Source organism: Pleurodeles waltl, chromosome 7 (genome assembly GCF_031143425.1).
Source record: "Pleurodeles waltl isolate 20211129_DDA chromosome 7, aPleWal1.hap1.20221129, whole genome shotgun sequence".
NCBI lineage: Eukaryota > Metazoa > Chordata > Amphibia > Caudata > Salamandridae > Pleurodeles > Pleurodeles waltl.
Window position 1 is genome coordinate 81,760,534 of NC_090446.1, and position 27,902 is coordinate 81,788,435.

At 44.0% G+C, this 27,902-nt stretch overlaps 1 protein-coding gene across 1 annotated transcript in view; it reads left to right on the forward strand.

The window, feature by feature from the left end:
• Positions 1–27,902, forward strand: part of CLSTN3 (calsyntenin 3) — a 91,502-nt gene that overhangs the window by 35,845 nt on the left and 27,755 nt on the right. The window contains exons 2-8 of the mRNA XM_069243028.1: positions 11,642–11,764; positions 16,865–17,060; positions 18,789–18,997; positions 20,664–20,813; positions 21,017–21,202; positions 24,967–25,227; positions 26,811–26,923. Of these exons, the coding sequence (XP_069099129.1) occupies positions 11,642–11,764; positions 16,865–17,060; positions 18,789–18,997; positions 20,664–20,813; positions 21,017–21,202; positions 24,967–25,227; positions 26,811–26,923 (1,238 nt within the window). The remainder of the gene's footprint in view (positions 1–11,641; positions 11,765–16,864; positions 17,061–18,788; positions 18,998–20,663; positions 20,814–21,016; positions 21,203–24,966; positions 25,228–26,810; positions 26,924–27,902) is intronic.

Genomic DNA, 27,902 nt, shown 5'->3' on the forward strand with positions numbered 1-27,902 from the left:
TCCTTTGTGGAAACATTACACTTGACGAGGAGGTTGGTAATGAGTGGCTTTGGAGGATGCTAATATGGCTACCCCTTTAACTAGGTCAGGATCTGTCAGACAGCACACTTCAACTCGCTGGTCCTCGGCTGAGCTAGTAGATGAAAGGAAGGAGTGTTAGAGATGAGAACGCCATTGGAGGAAGCATTATGCAGTTTCTGCTAAAGCCAGATATAAAGCAGCCTTGAGTACTTATCATTACAACCTGAAGTTCGCTCACCGCACATTTTATGCTAACCAGGTTGCAGACGCTAATAACAATGCTACAGACATTTTTAAAATTGTGACAGATTTTACTGACCCTAAACTTTCTGCTTCCCCTCGTTAACGAATCCCTCTTTATGTTCGAGGTTGAGTATTTTTTTAACAGAAAATGTAAAAAAATCTGAAACAGTTTTGACTCAAGGGATAATGGATCCAGGTGTGATGTCTGTTCAATAAGCATGCCTCCAGTAAGGGGCAGGTTGTCGGAGTTTACGCCGCCTGACACTGAATTAATAATTCTCTTTACTAAGAGTAAATCAGGATCCCCTCTAGATCCCTTAACTCCCCCCTCAGATTGTAAGGAAATTTAGGACTATCCTATGCCCCATCAGTCAGGAGCTTTTTTGCACCTCCTTTAATTCTGGGATATTCCATACTGCATGGAACAGGGCTAATGGCATCCCCTTCTCAAGAAGCCTCATGCAGATCCTGAAAACCCTGAGACCTATGAAAACCTTGCTAATGCAAGAATGCAGACCGATATCGCTGCTCCCTGGGGTCTCTAAGATCTTGGAGAAAATTGTTAACAGCCCACTGATGACCTAGCTGAACACCTTTAATTTGCTCCATCTGTCACAGTCTGGCTTTAGGCCTTACCATAGTACGAAGACAGCGCTTATGTAGAAAACGGCCTCCTTTAAATTTGCGCTTGATGCTGGTCAGAATGTGGCCTTAATTTTATTATGCGTTTGACACAGTCTCTCACGAGATCCTGCTATAATGACTGACTGACACTGGGGTGGAAATGCCTTCACTAACTTGGCTGAGGTCCTGCCTGGAGCATCGAGAGCAGACAGTGTGGTTAAAACCATTCTACCCAGAGTATAAAACCCTTTGTAGTGGAGTGCCACAGGGTTCGGCCCTGAACCCCACACTTTTTAATATCTACATGAGGCCTCTTCCATACCTTATTGAATCTTTTGATATCCAAGTGGGGTCTCACACAGATGACACTCAACTTTTGCTGACCTATCACAATTTCATGTCAGATTCCAGATGTAAACTTTCTGCTTGCATTACTGCTGTTATGGGTTGGCTTACGTCCAACCTACTCCAATGCAACCTGGAGAAGACTGAGGTTTTATTGTTTGGGGCCAATCTGCTGCTGAGTTGGTAAGGGGTGTGGCCAGCCAGCTGTATCTCTCCACCCCCTCCTATGGAGCTGTCTACGAATCGCAGGGTGCTTATGGATTTGCACCCCTTCTGTAAGGCCCAGATTTCCTCTGTGGTTAAAAACTTGTGCTGGATTCTGAGGACGCTGAAGAAATTCTTGAACTTTCTCGCTTGGGATGATCAGTACACTGTAGTCCAGGCCCTAGTTCTTTCCCCACAGCATTATGCTAACATTCTGTACCTAGGAATCCCATACTACCTAATTCAGTGATAACAACTGGTACACAATATGGCGATTCGCCTTTTATTTAGGCTTCCCAAGCACGCTTCCTTGTCCCATTATCGGAACCAATTACACTGGCTTCCACTTAAAAACAGGATTTGGTTTAAAGCACTGATGATTGCTCATGCTCCCTACTATAAGTATGGACCAAAATATTTGTCTAGTAGGATGGTGGTTTATTGTCCTAACAGAACATTACGGTCCCAGTCAGCTAGGCTGTTGACAATCCCACGTACCAAACAAAAAAGTTGGGGTGGCTCAGCCTGGTTGATGCTGGCGGCCAAATACTGAAATCATTGCCAGCTTTCTCTAAGATGTATCTCTGAAATGGATACCTTCTGCAAACTTTCGAAAACATATTTGTTTAAGCTGTAGGCTAGAGGACCCCAATCTGTGGCCTGTGTGCCTGAGCGCTGGGACACTCTAGTAGTATCTGTTGGGCTTTACAAATCTATCATTCATTCATTCATTTAAAACCAAATCATGTGTTGAATGCTTTGGAAATTCAGTACCATCTTTTAACAGGCACATTAATGACATTACCAACAGGGTTATTAAATAGGCAGAAAATCGTGTAGTTCCAACTACATTTTTACAAATGTAATGCACATAGTAAGACTGGAGTAAGACACAGCCTGAAGTGCTATGGGCCTCCACTAGACTGATGACAGACATCAGTACCTAAAGGCCAGGCCATTGCATGATGAAAATGGCATCACGACCCTAAAACATACTGTCTCACTTGCCATTCACCTAAGATGTGTTGACATATAACTTAAATGTTTGCTCTTGCCACTCGAGCATGTTGTCACGCCTACTACTCCATCATTGTCACAGAATCCAAACCCTTTCCATTTTATTTTTCTGCCTTAGTAGGGCATTGATTTACTGATCCTCTTAATATCTATTGTCATTTGAACATGTCAGATAAGGATATGACCCACGTCCTATTTGTTACTGAGATGATGCAAGTTCCAATGTACAATTCGTGTACAACATTTTGGGTACCTAGGGTCATTTGTCAAAATATTCCAATGTGTTTGAATGAACCAACATATTTGATCGGACTGTGGTGCACACAGGTAATATCAATTTAAATCACCATCCTATAGTTTTATGGTCATGCATCTGTGTTTCTACTCGATTGCTTAAAAGTTTGTGTTATAATTTCTTATTGGTCCATGATTAATACATTTGGCATACATTTCAAATTGGATTCTTTGAGTTCAATACATTTTAACCTTAAGAATGTGCTGAAAGGAACATTTTGAGATAAAGCTTTTGGAAGATTGCTGTAAGATCTTAGAACCCTGCTTTGGTTGGTGGGTTCACTTAGAGATCTGTCATCCAAGAAACAAATTACTGTGTCCTAGAAACATACTTTACTATCCACTTTGTTTAATGGGAGTTTTTTCCAATCTTGTGTTGTGGATAGTTATTCAGCAAATTAAACTAATTCTTTTTTGGTGTGTCTCAAGGTGCCCTGCATGTCATCTCTATATCTCCATCAGTCTCTAAACATGTCGTAGAACGTGTTCCTGGGCCAGTAGAGCATGTATGTATTCACATACCCGGATGCCGCGTTGCTTTCCATAGCTGTGCCTCATGCTTGTAGTTAAGACACATGATTATAGTTGGAATAGTAGTGATATAACATCAAATGAGCCATCTTCAATAACTGCACTTTTGGGGTGCCTGTTTCCAAATGTGCGTGCATTTTAAGTCCTATCGCCCACCATGGTTCCGTATGGGGTGTAGACCCATTAGGATCACAAAGAGTGATATTTTCAGAAGTAAAGTCAGTACAATCTGAAGGTACTGTTGTAAAAACACGATCAACCTACTTCAATATTGGCTTTAATTATTGATGTCGAAGGAGGGTTACTGATATGTTTATGAAAGTTAGGCAAGCCGTTCTGCGCTGGGGTTCATGGAAGTGCTCCGTAAGGACACTGATGCATGGAGTTGCCTTCTGCCACAGTGCCCAGTGGCTTCAAAGGCTATGCCAGGTTCCCAGGTCTACCACAACGAGTGCCCGCTGGGCGCAGATCTCTCACTAGACCTGCCAACATTCGTTATTCTCATTCCGCATGGCCCTAAGCCATACTCTGTGGCTACTGGAGGCAGCGCATGGTCTCGTCACTGGCCACTGGTCATGCTTCTGAAGTATGTCTAATGGGTACACGACTCGGCATAAACTAGACTTGACTGTGGCTGTGCCATGCAACTGCTGGCCACAGGGGGCGATCATCAATGCCCTGTTCCCAAAACCATGTCAACTTAACTACTGTGCACGGTGTGTGGTCACCCCAAATAGCAATGGACACACAACGTATCTTTTGGCCATGTCCTTTGGTCAGTACACATGCATTAGCATCGTCTGCGTATGGTTCTCCTGAAGGCCTTTTTTCATTCTTATATTAAATGTATAGTGAAAATTTGGGGACCTAATAATAAAGCACTGCCCCTTTGAGTAATCCTCATGCAACTCCCTAAAATCATAATTAAGTGGACATATTATATTTTTTTATATTTTCTTGCAGATTTATCTTACAGGCCGAAGTTATAAGCAATTCAAAAAGACTACTTGTACAGTTTCAAGCCAGACCAGTACGTACAGGTAACAACATGTACAGTACAAACTGGTACCAGTGCCAAGCTCCCTATTGTTTGTAAGTTTAGAGTTAATACTATAGGACAGAGATAAAAATGTAATCTTGACGAAAATTTGCTTTGGAAGAAACAATTTGCATATTTTCAGTGGTCTATTTGCGATTCTGAGGCTGAAACTATATTTTTTTCTGGAAGCAACAGATATTTTTCACTCCTCTGAGAATTAGCCCAGCCCTTCCTGGAAGTACCATGTTCACAATGACTTCAGGGGGACATCACGAAATATCAAAAAAGCTGTGAACAGCGAATTAGATTTCACACTCTTTCCTAAAAATGTGTGTGCAGACCCATGTAGAGCGACAGTGCTTTTCTGCCTCGAAACACATGCATTTTCCGGAACAAGTGCATCAAATCTGAGGAATAATACAGATGCACCTAGCAGATTTGGTGTAGTTCCATCTAGAGGTCTTTTCAGTCGCTCATCGCAATATTATTCGATGGCGGCGGATGGTTGCGAACACTGATTTATGCAGGCCCCCCTTGGCAACGTCCATAATTGACTAATCTACACAGAACATCCAACTATCGAACAAAAGGGATTAACGTTTTTTGTGAAGTTTTGTGCAGATCTACCAAACAGCACCAGAGTTGTAACCATAGCTAGATGTGCATTACCTATTGACTATCCAAGGTAAACATAATAATGGCACTAACAGTAGAGTTACCCACTTTGTTAGAAGTTGAAAATGAGCTGGGTGTTAAATTTAAAATTTCAATTTGTAGCGGAAGCAAATACTTTTAGATCTTCCTAATAGCGGGGAGGCCAAGAGATAGTTCGGCCAGGGGGCCTCAACTCCCCTTCGTCCTCTTGAGCAGGTCTAGTGCACAGTAGTAGAAACTACCTTGTCCTCTTTGGACAGTTGCTATACCTTTGATAGGACACCACAGCACTACTCTGAGTGGCTACTGGATTATGAATGGGACTGAACCATTATTTCCTTAAATTGAACAGAACCAGCACTTTCCAGCAGGTTTCTTTTATAGTAATTGGAGTCCTACGGACACTTCCCAGGAGGACCTTTATGTGTTTAATGGGACAGTACATGCACTTCATATCAGGTCTGCCGCACCCTTGAGCGGATTGTCCCAGCTCGTTAATGGGGTAGTTCTCAAATTTGAAGCAGGACAGCTGTGCACTTAATGGGACATTATCAATACCCAGGAAGCCTCAAACATGGTTCATTCAATTGAATGGACAGTGCAATAACTCCCTCAACACATGAAGAATAAAAAAACTCTGGGTGTACATAATTGTCAAGAGAAGAGAAATTGTCAGAATGGAACGGTCTGCTTTAAATTTCCAAAATGGTTTTAGATGAGGTTTTGATCCTCCGATGTACTGAAGACTGGGGACTTCATCAGGGAAATGGGCAGCCAAACCTCTTTTTAAGAGTGGTCTGGTACACACCAGAGAGGCATTTAATTATCTATCAGGCTTCACACATTTGCCTGATACAAACTCCCCTTGCAGCCATTCACCGTGTATTCATCATTGACCAAACGTCCACTAAATCTAAGGTGGTTACTTATCCTGTGGCTTCCTATGTCAATCAATCAGTAATCAATCAATCAGTAAATTTGTTGAGCGTGCTACGCACCCGGAATGGCCTCAAGGCGCTGCTGGGAGGGGCTACTGCTCGAAGAGTCAGGTCTTGAGGCGCTTCCTGAAAGTTAGGAGGGTCCTGGGTCATACATAGGTTGGCGGGGAGGGAGTTCCAGGTTTTGGCGGAAAGGTGGGAGAAGGATCTGCTGCGGGTTGTGGTACAATGAATGCGGGGGACTGTTGCGAGGGCGAGGTTGGCGGAGCGGAGCTGGCGTGTCGGTTGTGGAAGTTGAGTCGGTCGTTGAAGTAGGCCGGTCGGGTGTCGTGGAGAGCTTTGTTAGCGTGGATTAGGATTTTGAAGATGATCCTTTTGTTGACGCGTAGCCAGTGGAGGTCCGTGAGGTGGGCAGAGATGTGTTAGTGTCGACGGAGGTTGAGGGTAATACGCCTGCTCCTGCCCCCAAAATCAGAGACCGACGAGTAAATATTGACTCATTAAAATGCTTATCAAATTCACAAAGTGGACCTTGTTCTCTCATTAGTACTTTGACTCCCCAGTTATGGTATCAGCATAAACAAAGGTCCCCAGAAGAAAAGGTTACACCAATTTCACCTGGTACAAAGCCAAACAGCAAGGCTAGTCCTGGGTGTGACATAGAAGAACACACCGTTCCTACCCATCGAGCCTTATATTGAAAATATCTAGACCGACTGCAACCTTCAGAATGCTTTAACCTTCAAGATGCTTTATCCTTCAGAATGCTTTAACCTTCAGAATGCTTTAACCTTCAAGATGCTTAAACCGCCAGGATGCTTTAACCTTCCAGATGGCATGCATCACCCACGGTGCACATTGGTCTCCGGGACTGAGCTACCTTTCTTAATTTTTACACAACTACAAGCCTTCCTGCAACATAAGACCAGCGTCAGGTAACTGGATCACGCCTGCTTCTTTCAGCTAAAAGGCTTCCGGTGGGAAAACTCTGGGAACAAGTGATCTGAAAGCCTGGAAAAAACTGACACTGACCCTCAGACAACAACAGAGGCATCTCAAGTTCAGAAGTGGACTGAAGACGTTCCTGATCTTTGGTGCCTTTCCTCAGCTTTTTCAGTGATTGATTGCGTAGTAATTTTGACTGTGAATTGATCTTGTGGAGATCAATCACAAATTAACCAGCTGGAGCTTTCCTTCCTTTTCAAGCACTCTCACACATTCTTCTGAGCTGGCCTCACAGACTATTCTTGTCTAGACAACTTCAGGCATTCCCAACCATCCACCAGGCCAATTTCACACACCTTCTGCAGCCTACCAAGCAACACTACAATTGCCAATGGATACCTATATCCCGCCGCCACTAGATCCTGTGTAGCATGCTACCAGAAAGGGGCAACAGGAGCATGTACACAACCTCTCACCCTCCTAATAGTGACATCCATTTCTGTGACCTAGTTAGCTCATTCAATAGAGCACTCACCCTATAGGGAGGTACCCCTGCAGCAGTAATCATATATAGACCTTTAAAGAATGCACTATGCGGCCATAAGCTGCAACGCAGTTGTGTTGAGGCTTGCACATTCACCATCCTGTAGGGATCTAGGGATTTTACACATCCCTTGGCCCAAGTTCTGAGGAAAGGGCTATAAGAAGGGCCAAAGGTCCAGTGCATTGCTTAATTTGTAAAAAAAAAAAGAATTGCCAGGGCCCTCGTCAGGAGGCTACTGCAGCTTGCACTACACATTGCCACTGTCAGCACTGCTAATGACAGTACTTACACAACTAATAACCATCACACTACTACAAGTATGATGGGTGGCAGGTATTAGTTGTTTTGAATGTACATTGAATCAGTAAACAACTGTGGTTCTGCTCATCTTTAAATTACGCAAACAGCACCACCATGTGGCAGCAGTCATAAATGCCAGTGTTGGTAATTAGGTCCCGGAGCCAAGCACCGGAAACCACTGGCTCAAATTAAGCACTGCTGAAAGGTCTCTTTATGCCTACAAGGGAATCTATCTTCCCGCTGTGCTTAGTAGAGGTTTTTATTATTATACTTGCTGGTTCTGATCCTGAAAGTACTTCTATACTCATAAAAAGAGGTGTCTTCCATTCTGACCTCTCTATCCAGTGGTATCCCTGGCATTTACAGGAAATGGACAGTGCTTAATTCCTAAAAATGCGCGTCAGAAGCGAGATGCCGGCGCTATTAAATGTTAGCTTGCCGAATACCAACGTTGTAGAGTTTCACACCACTTGATATCTATTCAATCCACTACTAGACACTCCCTGACTCTTTATCTCTCATTTGTAGGTATCTGCATTCTCTCTGTGTGTCGGTTTCTCTGTCATTCTCTTCCTCCGTTGTGTGTTTTTCTCTCTCTTGCTCTCGAGAGATGTCAAATCATGAAAAATAAGTGCTGGTCCCCAAGAAGGATCACTGGTGGGCCCCCCTGGCAGTCACCAACTCAAACTAAGCACTGGGAATGGACAAGGAACGTAGAGGCCAGTCGCGGCCGGCAGCTTTAGGAGGGAGGGGGGCGGGATACACACACACACACACACACTCATTCTTTCACACACAGAAACGCACACACTCACATCCATTAACAACACTCATACCATTCAAACATGCACGCACGCACCAAACATTCATTTTAAAAGATCGCACACACTCATTCTTTCACACACACACGCACGCACATCCATTAACAACACTCATAACACTCAAACATGCCCGCGTGCACCAAACATTCAATTTAAAACATCACACACACACACACACACGCACACTGACCTTTAGCCTCCAGGTCCCAGCCAATGAGGGAAGGCAGCAGTCCCAGCCTCGTCACAGAGTGGGATGGGGTCAGTGGGACTGCTGACCCCACCCCACTCTGTGACGAAGTGTCACTGATTGACACTTGCCCTGGGCACTTCAGGGCTTAAACCTGAAGCGCCCAGGGAGAGTGTCAATTGGTGACGCTTTCCTCGTCACCCAGGGGAGGACCTCGAGGCACCCTTGCTGAGCCGAGGAGGTCACGCCCATAGGAGCTGTGACCTCCTCAGCCCAGCAAAGTTCAGCTCAGGCAGCCAGGAGTCTGCGCAAATTGTGCATGTCTGCTCCTGGCTGCCTGAGCTGAACATGGAGAGTGTCTGTCAGGCTGGCCTTTGTTCAGCCTGACAGACACTCTTCATGAGGGGCAAAAGGTGGGGGGCGTGGCCCCTCCGCCCTAAAGGACGGGCCGCCACTTGTAGAGCCCAGGGGATATGCACTTTCATATCTCTAGTCCTGAGGCTGGCTATTCTTCTGCAAGTCTTTCCTTCTAGAGTTTCCTTTGCTGCTGTCAATGGACCCCCTCCTCTGATTCCCCGTGTGAGGTCTCAGTGCACCACTTAATAAAACAGTATATGAGCTCTGGAGAGTCAACAACCAGCAAGGGACTTTTCTTTTTAATTAAGAGAGATGTTCATCCCTGAGCTGGGGGGAGTGTAGTATAATTAATTGATCCTACAATATGTTGACCCACATGGGACGGCTCATCCCTTTTAAAAGCTTGCTCAGCCACCTCCACTCTTGGTGGTGGTTTCCATGTGCTTATTACATTCCTGACGAGATAGCTGCAGCTATTAGCCTTTATTATTATTTTAATTTACTGCTGTGTGTGTCTGTGCTTTTGTGTATGTGTCTGCGTGGGGTGGAGGTTGGGTGTTCCTGTTTAAAAACCTAGCCAGAACTTCAATATCCAGCTTTTTAACTGGTCTGCCTAGAGCAGTGGTTCCCAACCATTTGACTTCTGTGGACCCCAACTTTATCAGTACTGGAACCCGGGGACCCCCACTGAGTATTATTGGAAGTTAGGGACCCCCCCACTGGGTCATTGCTGAAAGCTGGGGACCTAATCTGTTAAAATTATTACATTTTCCATGTAGTCGCAAACCACCTGAGGAGGCTTCGCAGACCCCAAGGGGTCCCCGGACCACAGGTTGGGAACCACTGGCCTAGAGTTGAACAAAATAGCTTTTTAATGTAGTCTCTCAAAACTTTGGGCTGTATCTCCAATTAAATGTATCTGATTTACGGGCATCTAACAAAATAACTAAACCACATTCGATGAGATACATTTTAAGTCTTGCAATATATTTTAACCTAATTGTATCTATTAATAGCTATTAGTGTTAGATGTATGGATTGTGTTCTGGTCTGTGCTTTGCATTGGTCATGGTTAGTTTCTCACTCCCAAGTGTTTGTTTGCTTCGGGCACTTGGGAGGAGATACAAACTAAGAAAGACAAGTAAACGTCATTTAAGTAGGGTTGTGTTTCGTTTTCTCTCTGTTCCTTTTCATCTGTGCACGAGCATCTCCAGTAGAGTGAGTTCATTAAGACTGTTTGGGTTAGGTCCACACTGGGGATTAGTCATGATCAACAGTTTACAAACTGAATGTTGGCATCACACCACTTAGATGGTTTCCTGAGCATTTGCAGTTTCGCGTGCATCATGTTCCTCATCTTTTTTATATACATTTCCCTATTAAGATATAGGAAAGGGTAGATTTTTAATAAGCAAAGGCATCTGCCCGAAATTGAGCAGCCAAATCTTTCTTCCATTTCTGTTATTTCTATTTATGTAGTATCTGACCATAATAAATTATTGTTACTCTCTAATTTATTTACAGAGACTTTCATTACTCTGTTCCTTTGTTATTGTCCTTGCACAGCTTCTCGCGATGTCTCCCTACCTCTAAAGAGTAACCCTTTGTTCAGACATCTACTGAAGTACAGGGCCATGGTGATTTTAGAAGCTATCACTCTCTCATTGTCTGGGACTTTAAAAGTCTAAGAACCAGATTTAGAAGAAAGTGGCACATCAGCTGTGATGCATCCCTTTTCTTACGCCCCCCCACTACCTGCACCTAACCACACCGTGGTAGCGCCGTAATTACAATACGGCACATCATGGCGCATGTTAGGACAATAGCATCATAATATATCACGCTATTATGGTGCTTTGCAGGATTAGCGCCATAAATAATGCTGCTAATCCTGCAAAGTAAAGGGAGGCTCATTGAAAGTAATGGGCGCGTTATTTTAACGTCTGCTCTGAGCAGGTGTTAAAAATGACACTAAAAATGGCACTGAGAAATGTTGTAAAATTCACTGCGCCATTTGTACGGGCCTCCCACCGCCAGAATGACCCCATGTATACATTATGCCTGGTGCAGGCATAATGTGGCGCAAGGGGTCACAAAGTGGCACAATGCAAGCATTGAGCCACTTTGTAAATATGGTGAAGAAGAATGGACTCCTTAATGCCACATTAGCGTAAAGAAAATGACGCTAGTGTGGTGCTAAGAGGCGTTAGGACCTTGTAAATCTGGCCCTAAATTTGTTGCTTAGGGTTTTGAAGGAGTTAAGGTCCAGGAATACCCTCTATGACTGAAGGCCAAAGGAAACAATACAGGCTTAGGGTACCGTTTACCAGGGGTACCAAACACTCGTTGATCACAGGCAGCAAAGTAATACATCTGAGTCTTTGGTCAGCAAATATGATAATACGACAACGCCTGTTCCTGCTAGGGCCATTGAGTCAGACGAGGAGTGCCCTGGATAGAAGGGGCAATGGCTGTTACTGTAGTAGGTTTTTGTCCACTGTAAGGTGCTGGATTTTGTGACAAAGGCATCTCCCCGAAACTGACCAGCCAAGTGTTTCTTCCATTTCTGTTCTGCAGCTAACAAACACAAGCCATGGATCGAGGCAGAGTACCAGGGCATTATCATGGAAAATGACAACACCGTGCTGCTGAATCCGCCACTCTTCGCGCTCGACAAGGACGCGCCAGTGCACTATGCAGGTACTGTGGAGGGAAGGGGACAGCAGAGGAGGGAATGGAGGCAGGGTGGCCTACTTAGGGTCTAACCACCAGTCTCAGGATTCCCATCTGCATGTCAATGCTCGGGGGAGCTCTGGGGGTCTTTCCCTCCGGAGTCACTGTATTATCTGCCCTTCTGTGTCTCAGGGTACCAGGATAAAATGTATAATAATATGCACTGTGGGGGCGAGGGGGCTCATTTGTTTGCAATTTGTAGTCTAGAGTACACAGGCATTTAAGGTTTAATTCTCACAAATTCTCTACTGTCTGTATGCAGAGGTGCATTAGCAGCAGGCGGCCACTGCAGGTCTGGGCTTCAGGATATGCAGGGTATCTTCTTGCATTAGCAGCACTTACGCCTCCATTACACCCACATCAGCAGCAACCACGTCTGCTGCACGTAGCGCAGACCCTAAGTCAAGGAAAGAGAGGCATGGAAAGCCAGACATTGGTCAGGGAAACTGACACTGGGACAAGGAAATCAGAAAAGTGGGACAGGGAATATGGACACCAAAACAGAAAAAACAATGTCACTTAAACTGAGAATGTGGACAATGGAACAAGGAAAAAGATATGGGGGCAAGGAACGAAGACAGTGACAAGAAAATTAGGCCACAGGGACAGAGAAACTGGAGAGTGGGGAAGTTGGACACTGGAACAACGAATATTGAGACGGGAAACATGGGCAGCGGAAGAAGGTACCTAAGACACTGGAATGGTCAATGAATAGAACAGGGAAATTAAGAAGTGGTCATTAAGACAAGGACAACGTATACTCCTGAACAAAAGTAATACAGACAACAGGACAAAGGAAAGGAAGCCTGTAGTCAGAATAGTGTATCGTAGAGAAAGGAACAACAGAAATGAGCTACAGCGACTGGAACGCAGAGAACGGAACAGAGAAGTACAGATGCAGGGACCAGAAATTACTGATAGACAAGTGGAGGTGAATCACGGGCACTATGATAAGGCAGCATGGTCATTAGTAAAGGCTAACACAGGGATTGATGAACATTGGGGCACAAAAATATGGAGGCACAGAAACATGGAGGCTCTGGAGCTTGCAAGCATGGATATTGAGACACGAAAGTATTATGACATGGAGGCACAGAAACATAGAGACGCTGGGGCTTGCAAACATGGACACTGGGCCATGGTGGCACAGAAACATGAGGCTCTTGAGCTTGCAAACATGGACACTGGGACATGGAAGCACAGAAACATGGGGTTCTGGAGCTTGAAACCATGGACACTGGGACATGGAAGCACTAAGACATGGAGGCACAGAAACACAGAAGCTCTGGGGACTGCAAACATGGACACTGAGACATAGAAGCACAGAAACATGAGGCTCTGGGGCTTGCAAACAAGCACACAGAGGCACAGAAGTGCTAAGACATGGAGGCAATGAAACATGGAGGCTCTTGAATTTGCAAACATGGACACTGGGACACGGAAGCACCAAGACATGGAGGCACAGAAACATAGAGACGCTGGGGCTTGCAAACATGGACACCGGGCCATGGTGGCACAGAAACATGAGGCTCTGGGGCTTGCACACATGGACCCTAGGACACGGAAGCACTAAGACATGTAGGCACTGAAACATGACGTTGGCGAGGTAGGGGGCATGGCCATTGGTATTCTACTACCAGTAGATACAATGGCATGGATGGAGACATCAGAACTGAGACATAAGGACACTGGTAGGAAGAGAACAGATACGGATATTGGGAATACAACATATAAACATAACAATAAACAAGCATTTGCAATGCAATAGGTCTCACATTTTTTTGGGTTAGAGCTATTTGCATTGGAAATTCATAACTGAACTTTTCTTGCCACATAAATTGGTCAACCCTGCCTCATAATTTCGTCTTTTCCTGCCATATAATTCCAGTGGCCCAGCATATAACTAAATCACTTCCATTTACCTTCTTCCTCTACCATAAAACATATACAATTATCATATACGCCTTTATTAGAAATAGACTTTTGAGATTAGACTGTACTGTTCAAAACACCTTAACAAAAGTATCATTTGGGACGGATTGGAGGGTAAAATGAAAGAGGGAGTTGGAAGTAAAGATGTAGAGGAGAAGTGGCGTAGTAACAGCGTCATGGGCCCTGGAGTAAGAAAGGAAAATGGTTGAGTGGAATTATAGTAGGATAATACAGCAGTAATTAGATTTGAGTGAGGTCCATAGGTATGTGGGGGCCCCAGTGTCACTCCATCTGTTGCTCCTAATTAGGCCTCAGGAGAGAAAGCAGATGGGGAAGAAAAGGAGAGAAATACAACAGACCAAAGGAAGAAAGAGAAGGGGTTGAGAAGAAATAAAAGAAAGAATTTTAAGAAAGAAGGAGAAAATGAAAACACAACTAAGAGAAGAAATAGAGCAAATGTTTGAGACAAAAGAAAAAAGGTGAAGGAATCTAGCAAACAAAAAATAAAGAGAAAAAAAGAATAAAAGAAGTGAAAAGAAAGAGAAAAATGAACATTAGAGAAAAAAGAGAGATGGTGAGAGAAACAAGCATCAAAAGAACCAGGGCATGTATGTACTGACACATTTCCCACAGACACAGAATGGGAAAACCACTTTGACACTTCGGGTCCTGACAAGTAACTTGTTGCTTCCACATACAGACAGGAAAAAGAGGGATTTATAGTAAAACATGAATTGGCAGATAAAGATCAGAAAAACGCCAGAGAAACAATGGAAGAAAGGTCTAATTCAAAAAGTGAAAGGACACATACTGAGTCAAAGGAAATAAGAAATAAAAAAGACATAGAAAGAATGAAGGGAAAAGAAAAAAACAGTTAAGGAATGAATGCCTAATGAAGAAAAAAGAGAAGAACGAAACAAGGAAAGAAATAACTAAGTTTTTTTAGTTTAAAAGAGGAGGTAACGAGAGGGAGAGGGAAATAAAAAAAGGGAGAGGAGTAGAAATAAACAGTTGAAAAAAAGAGTAAATCTGTTAACGTGAGGATTTTAAGAGCTGGAAAGAGAAAGTGTGGGAGAAAGAAAACATTGAGAGTAAAACAGTAAAGGAAAGAATGCTGTTAGATAGGTGAAACAGACCCTCCCAAATAAAGATGGCAGGTAAGAATAGATTTAATTGGCTCCTCCACGTCCTCAAACAGAAGTCAGAGTGTGGAACAACAGGAGGTACTCAAAAACAGCAGGAGGTGCATTAGCAGAGTTGTATGTGAACCCCAAACAGCAATATTGGGGTGCTTCAGATCAGGATTGGGGGTATGAACAGAGCTGTGTCCCGGCCCAGTGCTGGAATAACAGAAAAGCAGCGGGTGAGGAATGAGAAACGGAGCGCGTGTAATTCATGGTATTGGAGTAATGGGGCACAGCAGGTTAGAGTTGAGGTGCACTGACAGAGTTGTATGTGGGCTGCAGTACTGGAATAGTAATGGGCACACAAGGTCAAAAGTAAGGTATGTTAATGGAGCTATGTGTGGAACCTAGCATTGGCGTGCCTGTGTTGCAGAGTGTAAGCCTGGAGGTGCCCAGGTGAAGCTGCGAGTTAAGCCCAACATGGGAGTGGCATTGCCTCCGAAACACTGAAGCGAGGAGTCCTGATGGGCACGTGTGTGAACCTTAGTACTGAGAAGAAATGTGCACTGAATGTTAGGATTGATGGATTCTGGCGGAGCTGTGGTGGTTCTTATCAACAGTGGTGTTGGATGTTTAGCTTGAGGTGCACTGGCTGAGCTGTGTTTTGCTCTTTGGGTCCAGTATTGCCTTGGCAGAGGTCACAGTACTGGAACAGCAGAGTGTACTGACTGTAAGAATTGAGGTGCTCTGGCAGACAGTGTGTGTGGGGTTCTGGCATGGTTGAGGGTTTGGAGTGTGCGAACTGAGGTGCACTAATGGAGCTGTGCCCGAGGTCCCAGTACTGGAGCAGGAGAGTGTACTGACTGCGAGAACTGAGGTGCTCTTGCAAACAGCGTGTGTGGGGTTCCTGGAATTGGCAGGTCTGAGGGTTTGGAATCTATGAATTGCGGTGCACTGATGGAGCTGCGAGTGGGACCCCAGTATAGAGCAGAAGTGGGCACTGTCTCTACGTATTGCAGAGCCCTGCTGGAGATGTGTGCCTAGGTTATAAGCAATTACAAGCGATCCTCCGCCCTTACTCACAGCCGACAGGCAGGCACACTTGGTAAAGAAAATTCAGTGCAAGGAATGGCGGGAGCCAGGCATCTGAGACAGGATGTGGAGAGCCCACAAAGACCAAATATGACCAGGAAACAGCCTGATTTGAAGCCTTGTTTACAGCTAAGCTCAGAGGAAGATGGGCACAGGAAACATAGCTAAAAGAAGTTCCCTACAGACCAGATAAACAGGACAAAACGTAATTATACAGTAGTTGGTCCCTGCTCCCACACAGAAGAAGGAGGGACAAAGAGGCATGACTAACCACTAGCAAAACATTAACCCAAACACTGGAATGTAAGACAAACAGACACTGGAACCAGCAGACCAAAGAGTATATGACAATCAGAAACGCATACATTGGAAATGACATACATGAACACAGACGTGTAATGGCAGACACACAAACACATGGAATGAGTGACACAGAGAAGGGAGATGGCACCTCGCTGATCAGAATGTGGTCTGCATAATACCACCACTCATGCGTAAATGCCAGCAGTGTTACCAATCCAAACCAATGGCAGCATGTGCCCTACACATACTAGTGGGCAGCCTCCCTAGGGATAAGCTAAGAGAACGAAAACTAGAGCTGTCGAGAATATGTCTACTTGCGTTATAGAAATCTGCAAACCAGTTTCTGACACCTTCTGCGCCACGCCATCTGTATGATCTCCCCACTATATTAAAGTGGATGTACCATTCTTTCTGATCTTGGGGTCTGCAGGAGCTCTGTCCATTTGTGATCTAGTGGGTCTACGGTAGCAGTAGCTTAGTTGTTCAAAATGGCTTCAGGGCTCACTCGCAGTAGGGTTTTCAAAATGGCGCCAGGCAAGAACTCTTTCTGTTTGAAGGAATCACCCAGGTAAAAGTTTTGACCACTTTTTATATCCTTTCCCCTCTTCCCCACCAGGAGAGATCTGCGGGTTCCGGGTGCACGGACAGGGGGTGCCCTTTGAGGCAGTGATCCTGGATAAGTCAACGGGCGAGGGCCTTATTCGTGCCAAGGAGCCAGTGGACTGTGAAGTACAGAAGGAGCACACCTTCACCATCCAGGCCTACGACTGCGGCGAGAGCCCCGACGGAGCAAATTCCAAGAAATCCCACAAGTAAGGAGAAGCTGGGAAAAGAACACAATGTTTTGCACGTCCAGACATGTCACATAAGCCTGCCAAGTCCAGGCAGCAAATACTTGTTCTTGGCAACCTTCTTGGCTGCAGAAGACGTGCAGAACCCAATCAGATAAATACCTGAGCTTAAGCATAAGTGCTCTTAATACACCAGCCATCTACAAGTACACTTCAATGGGTTTATTTCAAAAGAAAATGTGGAATTCCCAAATCTAATCAAACACAATCTAGACAATTGAACAAATGATGCATATTTATTATTAATTTGTGAAGCTAGATAGTCACACAAAAAATAATGTTGACCACAAAATCTACTTAGCAAAATAGATGTAGAGGGGCAGGACAATGCTTTTCTCATAGGGTGAACACATGCATGCTCACAAGGAAATTGGGAATAGCCACTAAGCCCGCTTGGGGCACTCAGTCAGGTCAAAGTGATTTCCCTCCATAGCTGTGGAGAAAATCAAGCAAACCTAGGGTGCAGGGCAGCACCATGCATTTGGGGATTTAGGGGTTGAGCAGAGTTGTTTGGCTGTCCACCTGGATAGGGTTTTCTTCTCTGAGGGGCCTGGCACCCTCTCTGGGGGCCTAACCCCACTCCTCCGGAGTCTAACCTACCCCAGGAAGCTGAACATTTCCCACCCAACTGGGAAGTTAAAGGTTGTTGGGCAGTGTTCCCTTCCACACCTGAGATCCAGCCGCCATCTTGGATGCTTAGGTGTACCCAGGGCAGCACCACGAGCTCCCTCTTGGCTCTCTGCCCTCAGCTTACAGAGAAGGTCCCACTGACGTAGCACACCCACCATGACCTCAAGAGGGAGGGTACAGAGACACCCCCCTGTGTACATTATCCTTTATGAAAGCATTCAACAGATGCATCCGGGACTGAAAGGCAGGGAGGGATGGGCAGCCATATCATCCCAGGCAGACGTTTACGAGATACCGGAGACCATATTAAATGGTGGCATTGCTCTCGTGTTACTAGGTTCAGCATTTCAGTAGCTGCCAACAGCGTGCTTACGTGGTATGTTTTAACTACATTCATACTTGCAGCCCAAAGCTTTGGCAGTTCTCATGCACTAATTCTTGCTGACACACCACTCCATGGCATACACACCAAGCTGTGCAAACACACCACAACTCCGCTGTTGAGATACCGATTCCATCCAATATCTCAACTCCAGTTACCAAACATTTCAATTCACCGGGCACAAAATGGAAAATGATATGCTGACTGGGATTTACTGGGTGCAGTTGTATATGTTTCCCTGATTCTGGGTCTGTTTCCGCACACATTTTGCACCTGCTTCTGGAAGAAGGAGATGTACTTGAAAACTTGATAGGCTTTACTGAGTTCAGTCCTGCAGCTGGTAAACTCTGAAAAGGATGGAGTGGTGTCCCCTTCTGGGATACCGCCCCACTTGGCAAGGAATGGGGCCCTCCACTCCTATCTCTGCCACCTCTCAAGGTTTGGCTTTAGAGGACTCTCTTCTCCTCCCAAAACCTGAGCATATCTCTGACTCTGCCACTGACTCTCTGTTTGTCTTCAGGGGGTCTCCTCTATGCTCATTGTAATTGTGACTCTACCACCTACTGGCTGGGTATCTCAGGGGTTTCTTGTATTTCGTCTGACCACTGTCCTATCACGGGGGGTCCTTGCGCATTTGTGAGCATCTGCCCTTATGTGACACTCTCTTCCTCACACAGAGCCACAGTCCATGTACGAGTGAACGACGTGAATGAGTTTGCGCCGGTGTTTGTGGAGAAGTCCTACCACGTGGCGGTGACAGAAGGGAAGCTGTACGGGCGGGTCCTGAAGGTGAAAGCCGTGGATGGGGACTGCTCCCCGCAGTACAGCCAGATCTGCTACTATGAAATCCTGACCCCCAATGTGCCCTTCGACATTGACAATGATGGTAAGTCCTTCCCCAGCATCCTTCCCACGCGCACCCACCTGTGTCCAGTGTCCTCCCCTATATAACACCTGTACTGCTGAATATCCACCTCCAGAATATTGTGGTACGAGAATATCGAGGACAGAATATCGAGGGACAAAATATCGAAAGATAAGAGCATATAGGAAGTATAGATTTACTATTCCTATCCTACATATAGGTGTATTATGTACCACATAGTGTGGAGTCAAGTATGGAAAATCTAGACTTAGTTACCTGTCAATATTTTATTTTTTATATTTTGCCCTCTATATTATGTCATGTCAATATTCGGGGGTTGATATTCAGGGTTTACACCCCATAGAACACCATACCTGTCTCTAGAGACAACCATACAACAAGGCAAAGGAACCTTGTGAACACTATTTCAAATCCACCCAACCCAGCTACATGCATCCTATTAAACCCTCTGACCCCAACCCATAGATATCACACAACCTGTGTGATCTTATAGTAAACAGCACAGGGTCATCCCTCTATCTCCATGTGTGATATCCTACATGTCTCCTAGATTCACCAACACAGGCCTCTGTGATTGTACAGCAACGTGTTGTAGCATTTCCGTAGTGCTTTCCTGTCCCTTGACAGGGCCACAGAGCTCTTTCTGGTTGGTCCATCGTCAGAGAGGGTGTTGGTAGAGGTGTTTGAAAAAAGTATGACTTGGAGTTAGTTTAGTTTGGTTTACGTAGTGTATTATAATTCAGTATAGTAGTTGATGATCCTTACTCTCTTCGAAAGCATACTCCTGAGCTTGCATGTATGCAAGGAAGAGGAGCGCCTACCAATAACAGGGTTTTGGTGGGAGTCCATCCAGGAGAGATGAACCCAACCCCTGGAGATGCCCCAAACCAAGTTACTGGTATGTTGAGTCCACCCAAGGAAGAACTCCAGCCGGGCATAATAAGACATCTGAGGTACCAAATGGAGTCCACCCAAGTAACTCCAGAACTCCAGAAACGGCGGGCACCTATAAGACGTTGGCAGCACTATATGGAGGTCACCCAAGAAACGACAAAAAGGGAAGGTGGGAGAAAGAGATCAAATGAAATTGCTGTTGGCAGAAACAAAATGGGCATGGGTTCTAGCACTAGGATCTGCCAGGCTCTGTCAGGCCCAGACAGGGAAGACACCACAGTAGGACGATACCCATCACTCTGGTGCCCAGGCTGGATGCCATTCCTGATGAGATTAAAGAAGGATGCCTAATGGAAGGGGTCAAGGCACTGCAGGATGTTTCATTTCTTTATTTTTTATTTATATTGTCTTCCCAGTCCTTCGTTTTCTTAAGCCTTGTATTTATTCTTTCTTGAATGTGCTGTTTCATTCTATCTCTTGTTTATCATAATTTCCTGAATTCATTGCTTTCTTCTTTTCATTTTAATTTATCTTTTTATTTCTGTTTTTCATTTTCGGTTTTGTCAAATGTTAGAGAACTATGAGTATTCCTTAGAAGAGTGTCTACTTTATGATACTGTTTCTCTCTGATGCTCACTTACCTGCTTGCTCTTCCTCCTATGAATCTAAATACTTATATTTTTCTAACCTCTAACGTTTTCTCTCTCTGGTCTCTTTTGAACCATTGTTCTCTGTGCTCTCTGTTTTTCTCATCACCTTTTGTCATCTCCAGGGAACATTAAGAACACACAGAAGCTGGATTACAGAGGCGAGGCTCTGTACAAGTTCACCGTGACCGCCTACGACTGTGGCAAAAAACGCGCCTCGGATGATGCAGAAGTGGAGGTACAGGTGAAACCAACCTGCAAACCCTCTTGGCAAGGTAATCGAGCAGCCCTCTTCTTCTTCGTTGACTTAAAAGATAATAGTAATCCCCTGATGTATGGTTGAGTTCAGAAATAATCTACTTTTCTGTGTTTGAGCAGTGGGAGGCAGAAACTCCATCCACCAGTGCAGGTTGAATTCTCATTCTTCAATTAAATCTAATGGTGGTGTTTTGTCTCGTCTCCTTATCCACCTGGCTAGGCTGGAATAAGCGTATTGAGTATGCCCCCGGTTCAGGAAGCATGCCACTGTTTCCCGGCATACGCCTTGAGACCTGTGAAGAGCCACTCTGGAACATCCAGGCCACTGTGGAGCTGCAGACCAATCATGTGGCCAAGGGCTGCGATCGAGACAACTACTCCGAGAGATCCCTCCGCAAGCTGTGTGGTAGGTTGAGCACATTGAAGTAGGTGGGGCGTTTTGTAGAGCGCATCCCATGGTTGCGTGAGACAACTCTTTGTTCTGCGTCTGGCAAATCTTTTTCATAGAAGCTAGGTCAATAATTCCAACATTCCCCCATTGTGAGGTCTTTCTTATGGTAACCTGTTATACAAATCACTTTGTGGGAATTGTCCCATGCAGTAATTTCTTTAGAGTGTCCTATTTAATATTCATTGAGGTAATTGCTTTAACTCATACGTATCGCAGAAACAATATCACTCAACCTTTAACACTATGAAAGTACAGAATGTGGGGAAAAAACCTAGTCTTAAACTAAGTAGCGCTTCAACATCTGACACAGATTGTACTATTGAATATCGACTCCAACAATATTGTGATACACTAATATTGAGAAGAGAATATTGTGGCACTAAATGCAGAAAGGTAAGTGCATATAGGGAAGTATAGATTTACTATTCATAACTCCACATCTAAATGCCTTGAAGACATATGTGCTGCTTTAGATACATTTACGTGGAGTTAGGTATAGAAATCGAGACTTACTTAATGGTCAATATATTTTTTACATAGTCTGTCTTCGATATTGTGGTTTCAATATTCAGGGTGCACACCCTCACATCTGGGACTAAACCATAGAAGCTGCTCTTAGAATTCTAGCCTCTGCAGTTGTAACTTCTACGGGTCCCTCAAAGAAACTCCTGCCCTTAGATGATGCACACCCTATGTATGATTCTTGCAGTCTCTGTTGACCTCTTAACAATTCCATTCCTCCAATTAGATTTCGTGTAAAAGGAAAATTTTCTAAAATGATTGATGCCCATTTAGGAGGGGTTAGGGCCCCCCCTCCTTGTTAGTGGAGGGAATTCCTCCTACACCCGCTAGCAGTCCTTCTTCCCCAAACTAGTTAGCCTTGAAACTGTGTTTTGAATGTGTTGATAAATATATTATTATATTGTTTGATGTAAGATGTACTTTTATATGCTTCTGGTTAGTAATTCAATCATACTTTTGAAAAATACTTCTGGTTAGCATTGGAGCATGTCTGACATTTTCACTGCCTTCTTGAAGGACCCAGTGTCATTTCTGTCAACTCCCGTGGGGTCAGACGTTTGCTTGTTAGAACAACCTTTAAATACCATTCTATCTGTTTCATTATTAAATTAAATGTGTTTCTGCGCCTGCTTGTGTTTTCCTAAGTTTATTGCATTAGACCGTGCCCTTTATGGATGCAGTACTATACCACTTTGTGTACAATTAAAGAACTCTCTGGTGAAGTACCTTAGCAGAGTTATCGCCATCAGTAGGGTGCTTTTGTTCTCAAGCAGAAGCTTCTCCAGCTCCTCAATGTTCAACGTAGACTGGGAGATATTCTGCTGCACCTCATAAGGCCAAGAGAAACCCATTACAAGAAGCAAAGACCAAAGTTTGTTTTTAAAAAGTCATATTCTAGCACTGATGCTGAAACTTTTCATGTTAATTATTATTACTCAAACTGTGTGTTCTACTAAGCTATCTTTTGGAAATATATTTCAAAAGGACTTAAAACATTTCATCAAATATGTGTAAAGTAAAATGTAATTCCACACATCACAGATATTTGTCAAACGTATCAGTAAGAGGATCTAAAGTTAGGAACAGAAGATGGACATTTACTCTTATGATTTGCACACAAATCTAACCAAAGCAATAGAAACTGAAATAAAACTCATGATGACCCCAAATATTTTTCAAAGCAAATAATTTGAGACTGATTTAATTATTAGCAGAAAGAGTAATTACTTTCGCCATAGTGTAATACTATTTTCCTGACATGGCCAGGGTACTCCGCCCTCTTTATTTGGAGATGTCCACTGCCCCTTTGGGCATCTCTGGCATTTCCAGAAATTTATGTCGCATAGGTTCCTGGAAATTCTTTGTAAATTTGAGAGACAGGTCATCAAACTTACAGCTTTTCTTTAAAAATAAAAAAAATCCCAAATCAGGGATTTTCTTTTAAAAATAAAAAACAGCAATAACCCCTTCACCATGGGAGCATTCCAGCATGGCTTGGGGGTCCTTTAAAAAGTTTCACTGTTGCATAGGGCCACGTTTTCATTGGCAGTCACAGGCATGGAAAAGTGCCCATGTCTTTGCCCCATCTCCATGTGGTGGGCAGATACACGGCCAAACCTCGATCGCCCTTACTCGGTCGGGCCTTCGGAGGTGTGTGTAGGTGGCCAAGACAGAGTAGGCTCCACTGTCTATACACTGAGGGTCACCCGACATCAATTGAGGTGGGCCGACCTACAGGTTCGTGGAAAGGATACTCCATCACATGAGTTCCTTTTCCCCCAACAAATACCTCAGGCCCTGAGTCTGCAATCAGCAGCTCCAAAAAGAGAGATCAGTTGGCGGCTTAACTTTGTGATAGTAGGATGACGAGGGACGGGCTAGGAAGTCTCTTGTCTTAGCCAAACAACCACATCGCCTAGTACGTGTCATTGCTAATGGCTCTGGCAGGTGTTTTATAAGATAAGCTGCGACAGCAATCACCCTTTTTGTACTTTCACACATTTGATTAACTTCCTTGTAGTATAACCTCTAATTATTAAAAGTTATTTTTTAATAGACTCCCATTGATGACACATGGCTTTTTATTCCATTTCTCATTCAGATACGCCCATTTCCATCTTTCGAGGTCTTCTTATATTGACATTTGTGCCTTATTAGATATGGATCTTGAATAGCAACTCCAGAATATTGTGGGACACTGATATCATGGACAAAATTTTGAGGGACACAATATCAAAAGATATGTATACACAGATGTTCTATTCCACAACTATGCTCCTTGATGATTCATATATCTTCATGGTGCATAAATGTGGCATTAAGAATAGTAGATGTGTGCTTCTCTCTGTGTACTTGCCTTTCAATATTCTGTCCCTCAGTATTTTGTCCACAGTATTATTGTGCCACAATATTCTTGTACTCGATATTCAAGGGTACAATTATCCTATGAGATATTCTGATATAGAACTTTCTGCCTACATTTGTCCTCTAGCTACAGTAATATATATGTACTAGTGGATATTTTGCAGCAGTAAGAGTTGTCCTGGGAGGTACCCTACTTTAAAAGTTTTTGCCTCCGAAAACATCCTGATGTTTGTGTTATCTCACTGTATAGTAGTTTTTCATATGGTATTTTGTAACACAGTAACATCTTTCTGACAAAAGAAATGTTTATTTAGAGCCTTTCATCATAAAATATTTCTAAGAATAAGCATTTTAGAACCTTTCCCACAGCACTTACTTGACCAGTAGTTGTTCTTATTGTATCTAGACACTATTAAGCTTCTCCGGACCTCTAGCATCATCCCAAGAGATGCTCTGATCCAATATCCTAGCTCATCCATGTTTCATTCCTCTTATGTACATGATCTAGAACCATCCTTTACCCTTTTGCTTCTGAGCTAGCTTAGCTTGCATAATAGTGACATAAATAAATGTATAGATGGGGATCTGAGGTTTTTTTAAATAATACTTGATGTACCTTTAATGCTGTCTTTTCATAAGTAATTATTCTTCTCACCATTGCAAGTGCTTCCCTGTGTTCTCATCCCATCTCCCCTCTCTCTTATTCTCTGTGTTTGTTTGTATCCCCTCTCCCCTTACCTCTTTTCCACTACATGACTGCTTATTCTCTCTCCTCCTCCTTCCATACCCTCACTGATTCCTCTTTACCATTGTGTCATTCTTTTCTGCCCTAGGGGCTTCCAATGGAGAAGTTGACCTCCTCCCTGCCACAGGCCCACACTACAACTGGACATCTGGACTCTCAGTCCACTACAGCCAGGACAGCAGCGTGATCTACTGGTTCAATGGGACCCAGTCCACGCTGGTGCCCCGGGGCATCGTGCAGGAGGGCCTCAGTGACCACTTCACACTTTCCCTGTGGATGAAGCATGCTGTCAGCCCCATCAAGCCAAAGAAGGAAGAAGAGACTATCATCTGCAATACCATTAAAAATGGTAAGTCAGACCGGGTCGGATGCTTGTGACAGTAGAATGCATTTGTGTCAGGGATGTAGCTGCTTGAGTAAGCTATGTATTAGTTTGGGTTTGCTTATATGTGTTTGATATTGGTGAGTCACTGTTTGGATATGCACTTTGTGATGCATTCCTATGGAAGCATTGTATATTATCTTCCTAAAAATGTATTTCATGTTTCCCTATAGCCTGGACCACACACTTTACTGGGTTCAAGAGCACTGTTAACTCAAGGAAGCAAACTTCAAAGTTTGATCACCTAATTTAACTACACACCAACCCTTACTTTGCCATTGCCTTTGAATAATGTGACAGAGATGTTAGTGCCTGTGAAGGTCAGAGACTGGCTGTTCTGGGGTTTTGCAGAGGAGGTGTCACTGATGTAGACCTGTGGGAAGAGAATTGAACAGTTACCATGGGAAGCAGTGTGGTTATTTCATTGCCTCATTGTTATGGCAAATGAAACTTAGGCCTATGTTATTTCAGTTCAGATGTTAAACAGAATGAAGAAATATCAATGTCCACACATCTTTATAATTCTGTCAATGGTTTTACATTGTTCTGTGTGATTTCTGTGCATAAAAGTAGTAGTTGTAAAAGTTTGATTGGAACTTAAAACAAAATACATTCAACTGGAGTGTGACTCATCAGCTTGCACCCAAACCTCCCAAATAGTCCACAAGTTATGGGCAGTGCATTTGATGAGATCACTGAAAAAGATTCTCTGAACAAAACCCTTAAAAGGCAGTGCTCAGCATTGAGGAAGATGGCTTTTATGTTCACTTTTTCAAGGGTGGCACCCGATGGTGCGTAACAAGAGTTGATTGTAATTTTGTGAACTGAGTTGTGTGGGCATTTTGTCAATGAAGCAGGTGTTGTTATAGTGCATGGTTTAAATAAAGGTGGATGGTGCAAGCGGGTTTGCATAAGATGGATGCTTAGAGGGAGAGCAGACCTGCCAACCTTAAGAAACAAATCACTGTGTGAGGAGGGGGCGTGGCCCTGGAGGGACGGGCCTTGTTCCCAAATTTACATAGGAGGCGTTTCTGCACCCTCCCCACCACACCACCTCCTGCTAAAAACAAGCCAGCCCAGAATGGTACCGATGTCCTGGGGTTTTTCCACACCCCATAATAGATACTGGCTTTTAAAACAGTCCAAAAACAAAAAAAGTGTGGTTTACATCTGCTCCTTTTCCCTTCCATCATGTGTTATCAGCTCCTCACCGGGTGACCCTGTGAATGGAGCAGATTTAGTGTGACACACGGTGGCACCATGTGAGTTGGCAGGTCTGGGAGAGAAATTCCATGAATTAGGCGTGCCAGTGTTCTTAGTATTTAGATATACTAGTTCAGATGTGTGAGCTATTTATTTGAAGGTTTGAAATATCGGTTCAGCTGTGTGATCTACTTCTTGTATGATATCTGAAGACCACCAAGGCTGGAAAAGACAGTGTCCTTGGGAATTCTATAGGTTTGAGATCTCAAGATCTCTCTGATTAGGGTCTATGTGCAAGGTCCTCCTATGTTATTAATAGCATGTCTGAATTTTCTATCTCCTGCCAGAGGACAGCTACTCACATTACTCCCTGGCTGTCCACGGATGCCGCATATCCTTCCTGTACTGGTCTCTGGTGGACAGTGCACGTCCGGTCAAGTTTCTCTGGAAGCTGGAGCAGGTATTGTACATGGCCGCTCTATACTTAGGTCCATTATCTATTCTCCTTGATTACCAGGATTTCATTTCTCTAGGCCTTTCCCTTATACACATGTCCCTTCTCTCTATTTACCCCATATCTACCAAGGATTTCTCATTCTCCCCTGCTCTTCTTTATGGCACTTCCTTCTCTATCTCTCCTCCCCCTTATTAACCTTGTATTTCCACTACATGACTGCTTATTCTCTCTCCTCCTCCTTCCATTACCCTCACGGATTCCTCTTGGATGTCTTTCCACTTCTCCGCAATCTTATTTACTGAAGGTCTCATTTAGATGTGGGTGGGTCTGGGACATTTACCTTAACTTCGTCTTGGTTCGCCCACTCCTTTAAAGGTGGGGGAAACGAAGTCTTTCATGTTGGAGCTGCTGCTGGCGCAGCCATAGAAAACATCCTCCACTCCTTCCACCCACCAGTGAGAATGGCATTGAAGAGGCAACCTCTCTAGCATCATTTTCATCTGTCTTCTCTAATGCAGTGGACTTAAAACTTGACTAAATGATCAAATATTCTCCGCATGCTTGTAGAAAAATTCCACAGTGTTGAGGACATTGCTTTTTTGATTCTGAAAAACAAAACAAATTGCTGACTGCTCCACCATGCCACATTAGCATGGTAGGCTACCCTTCAATTGTTTTTACTACGAAAAGTGCTCCTGTCATGTTAGTAGAAATACCTTCAGCAAAAACTACTCACAACCAAGCAGCAAACCCCAGATTGGGCAAGTCAGAGGCTGTGTTGTTGCAGGTCTGCTCTACAACAACTGTTGCCATAGGGGTCCTTAGGTTTGCTGCTGTCTTACCTAACAAGACTCTAAATAAGTTCTTGTTACCTCTAAATGTTTGTTGGCCCTCCTCTCTTTCTCTCCTCTCCCTCCTGTATACCAGTGTTGGTTGTCTCCTTCCCTCCTTACCATATCTATATATCAAGATTCCTCCTTTC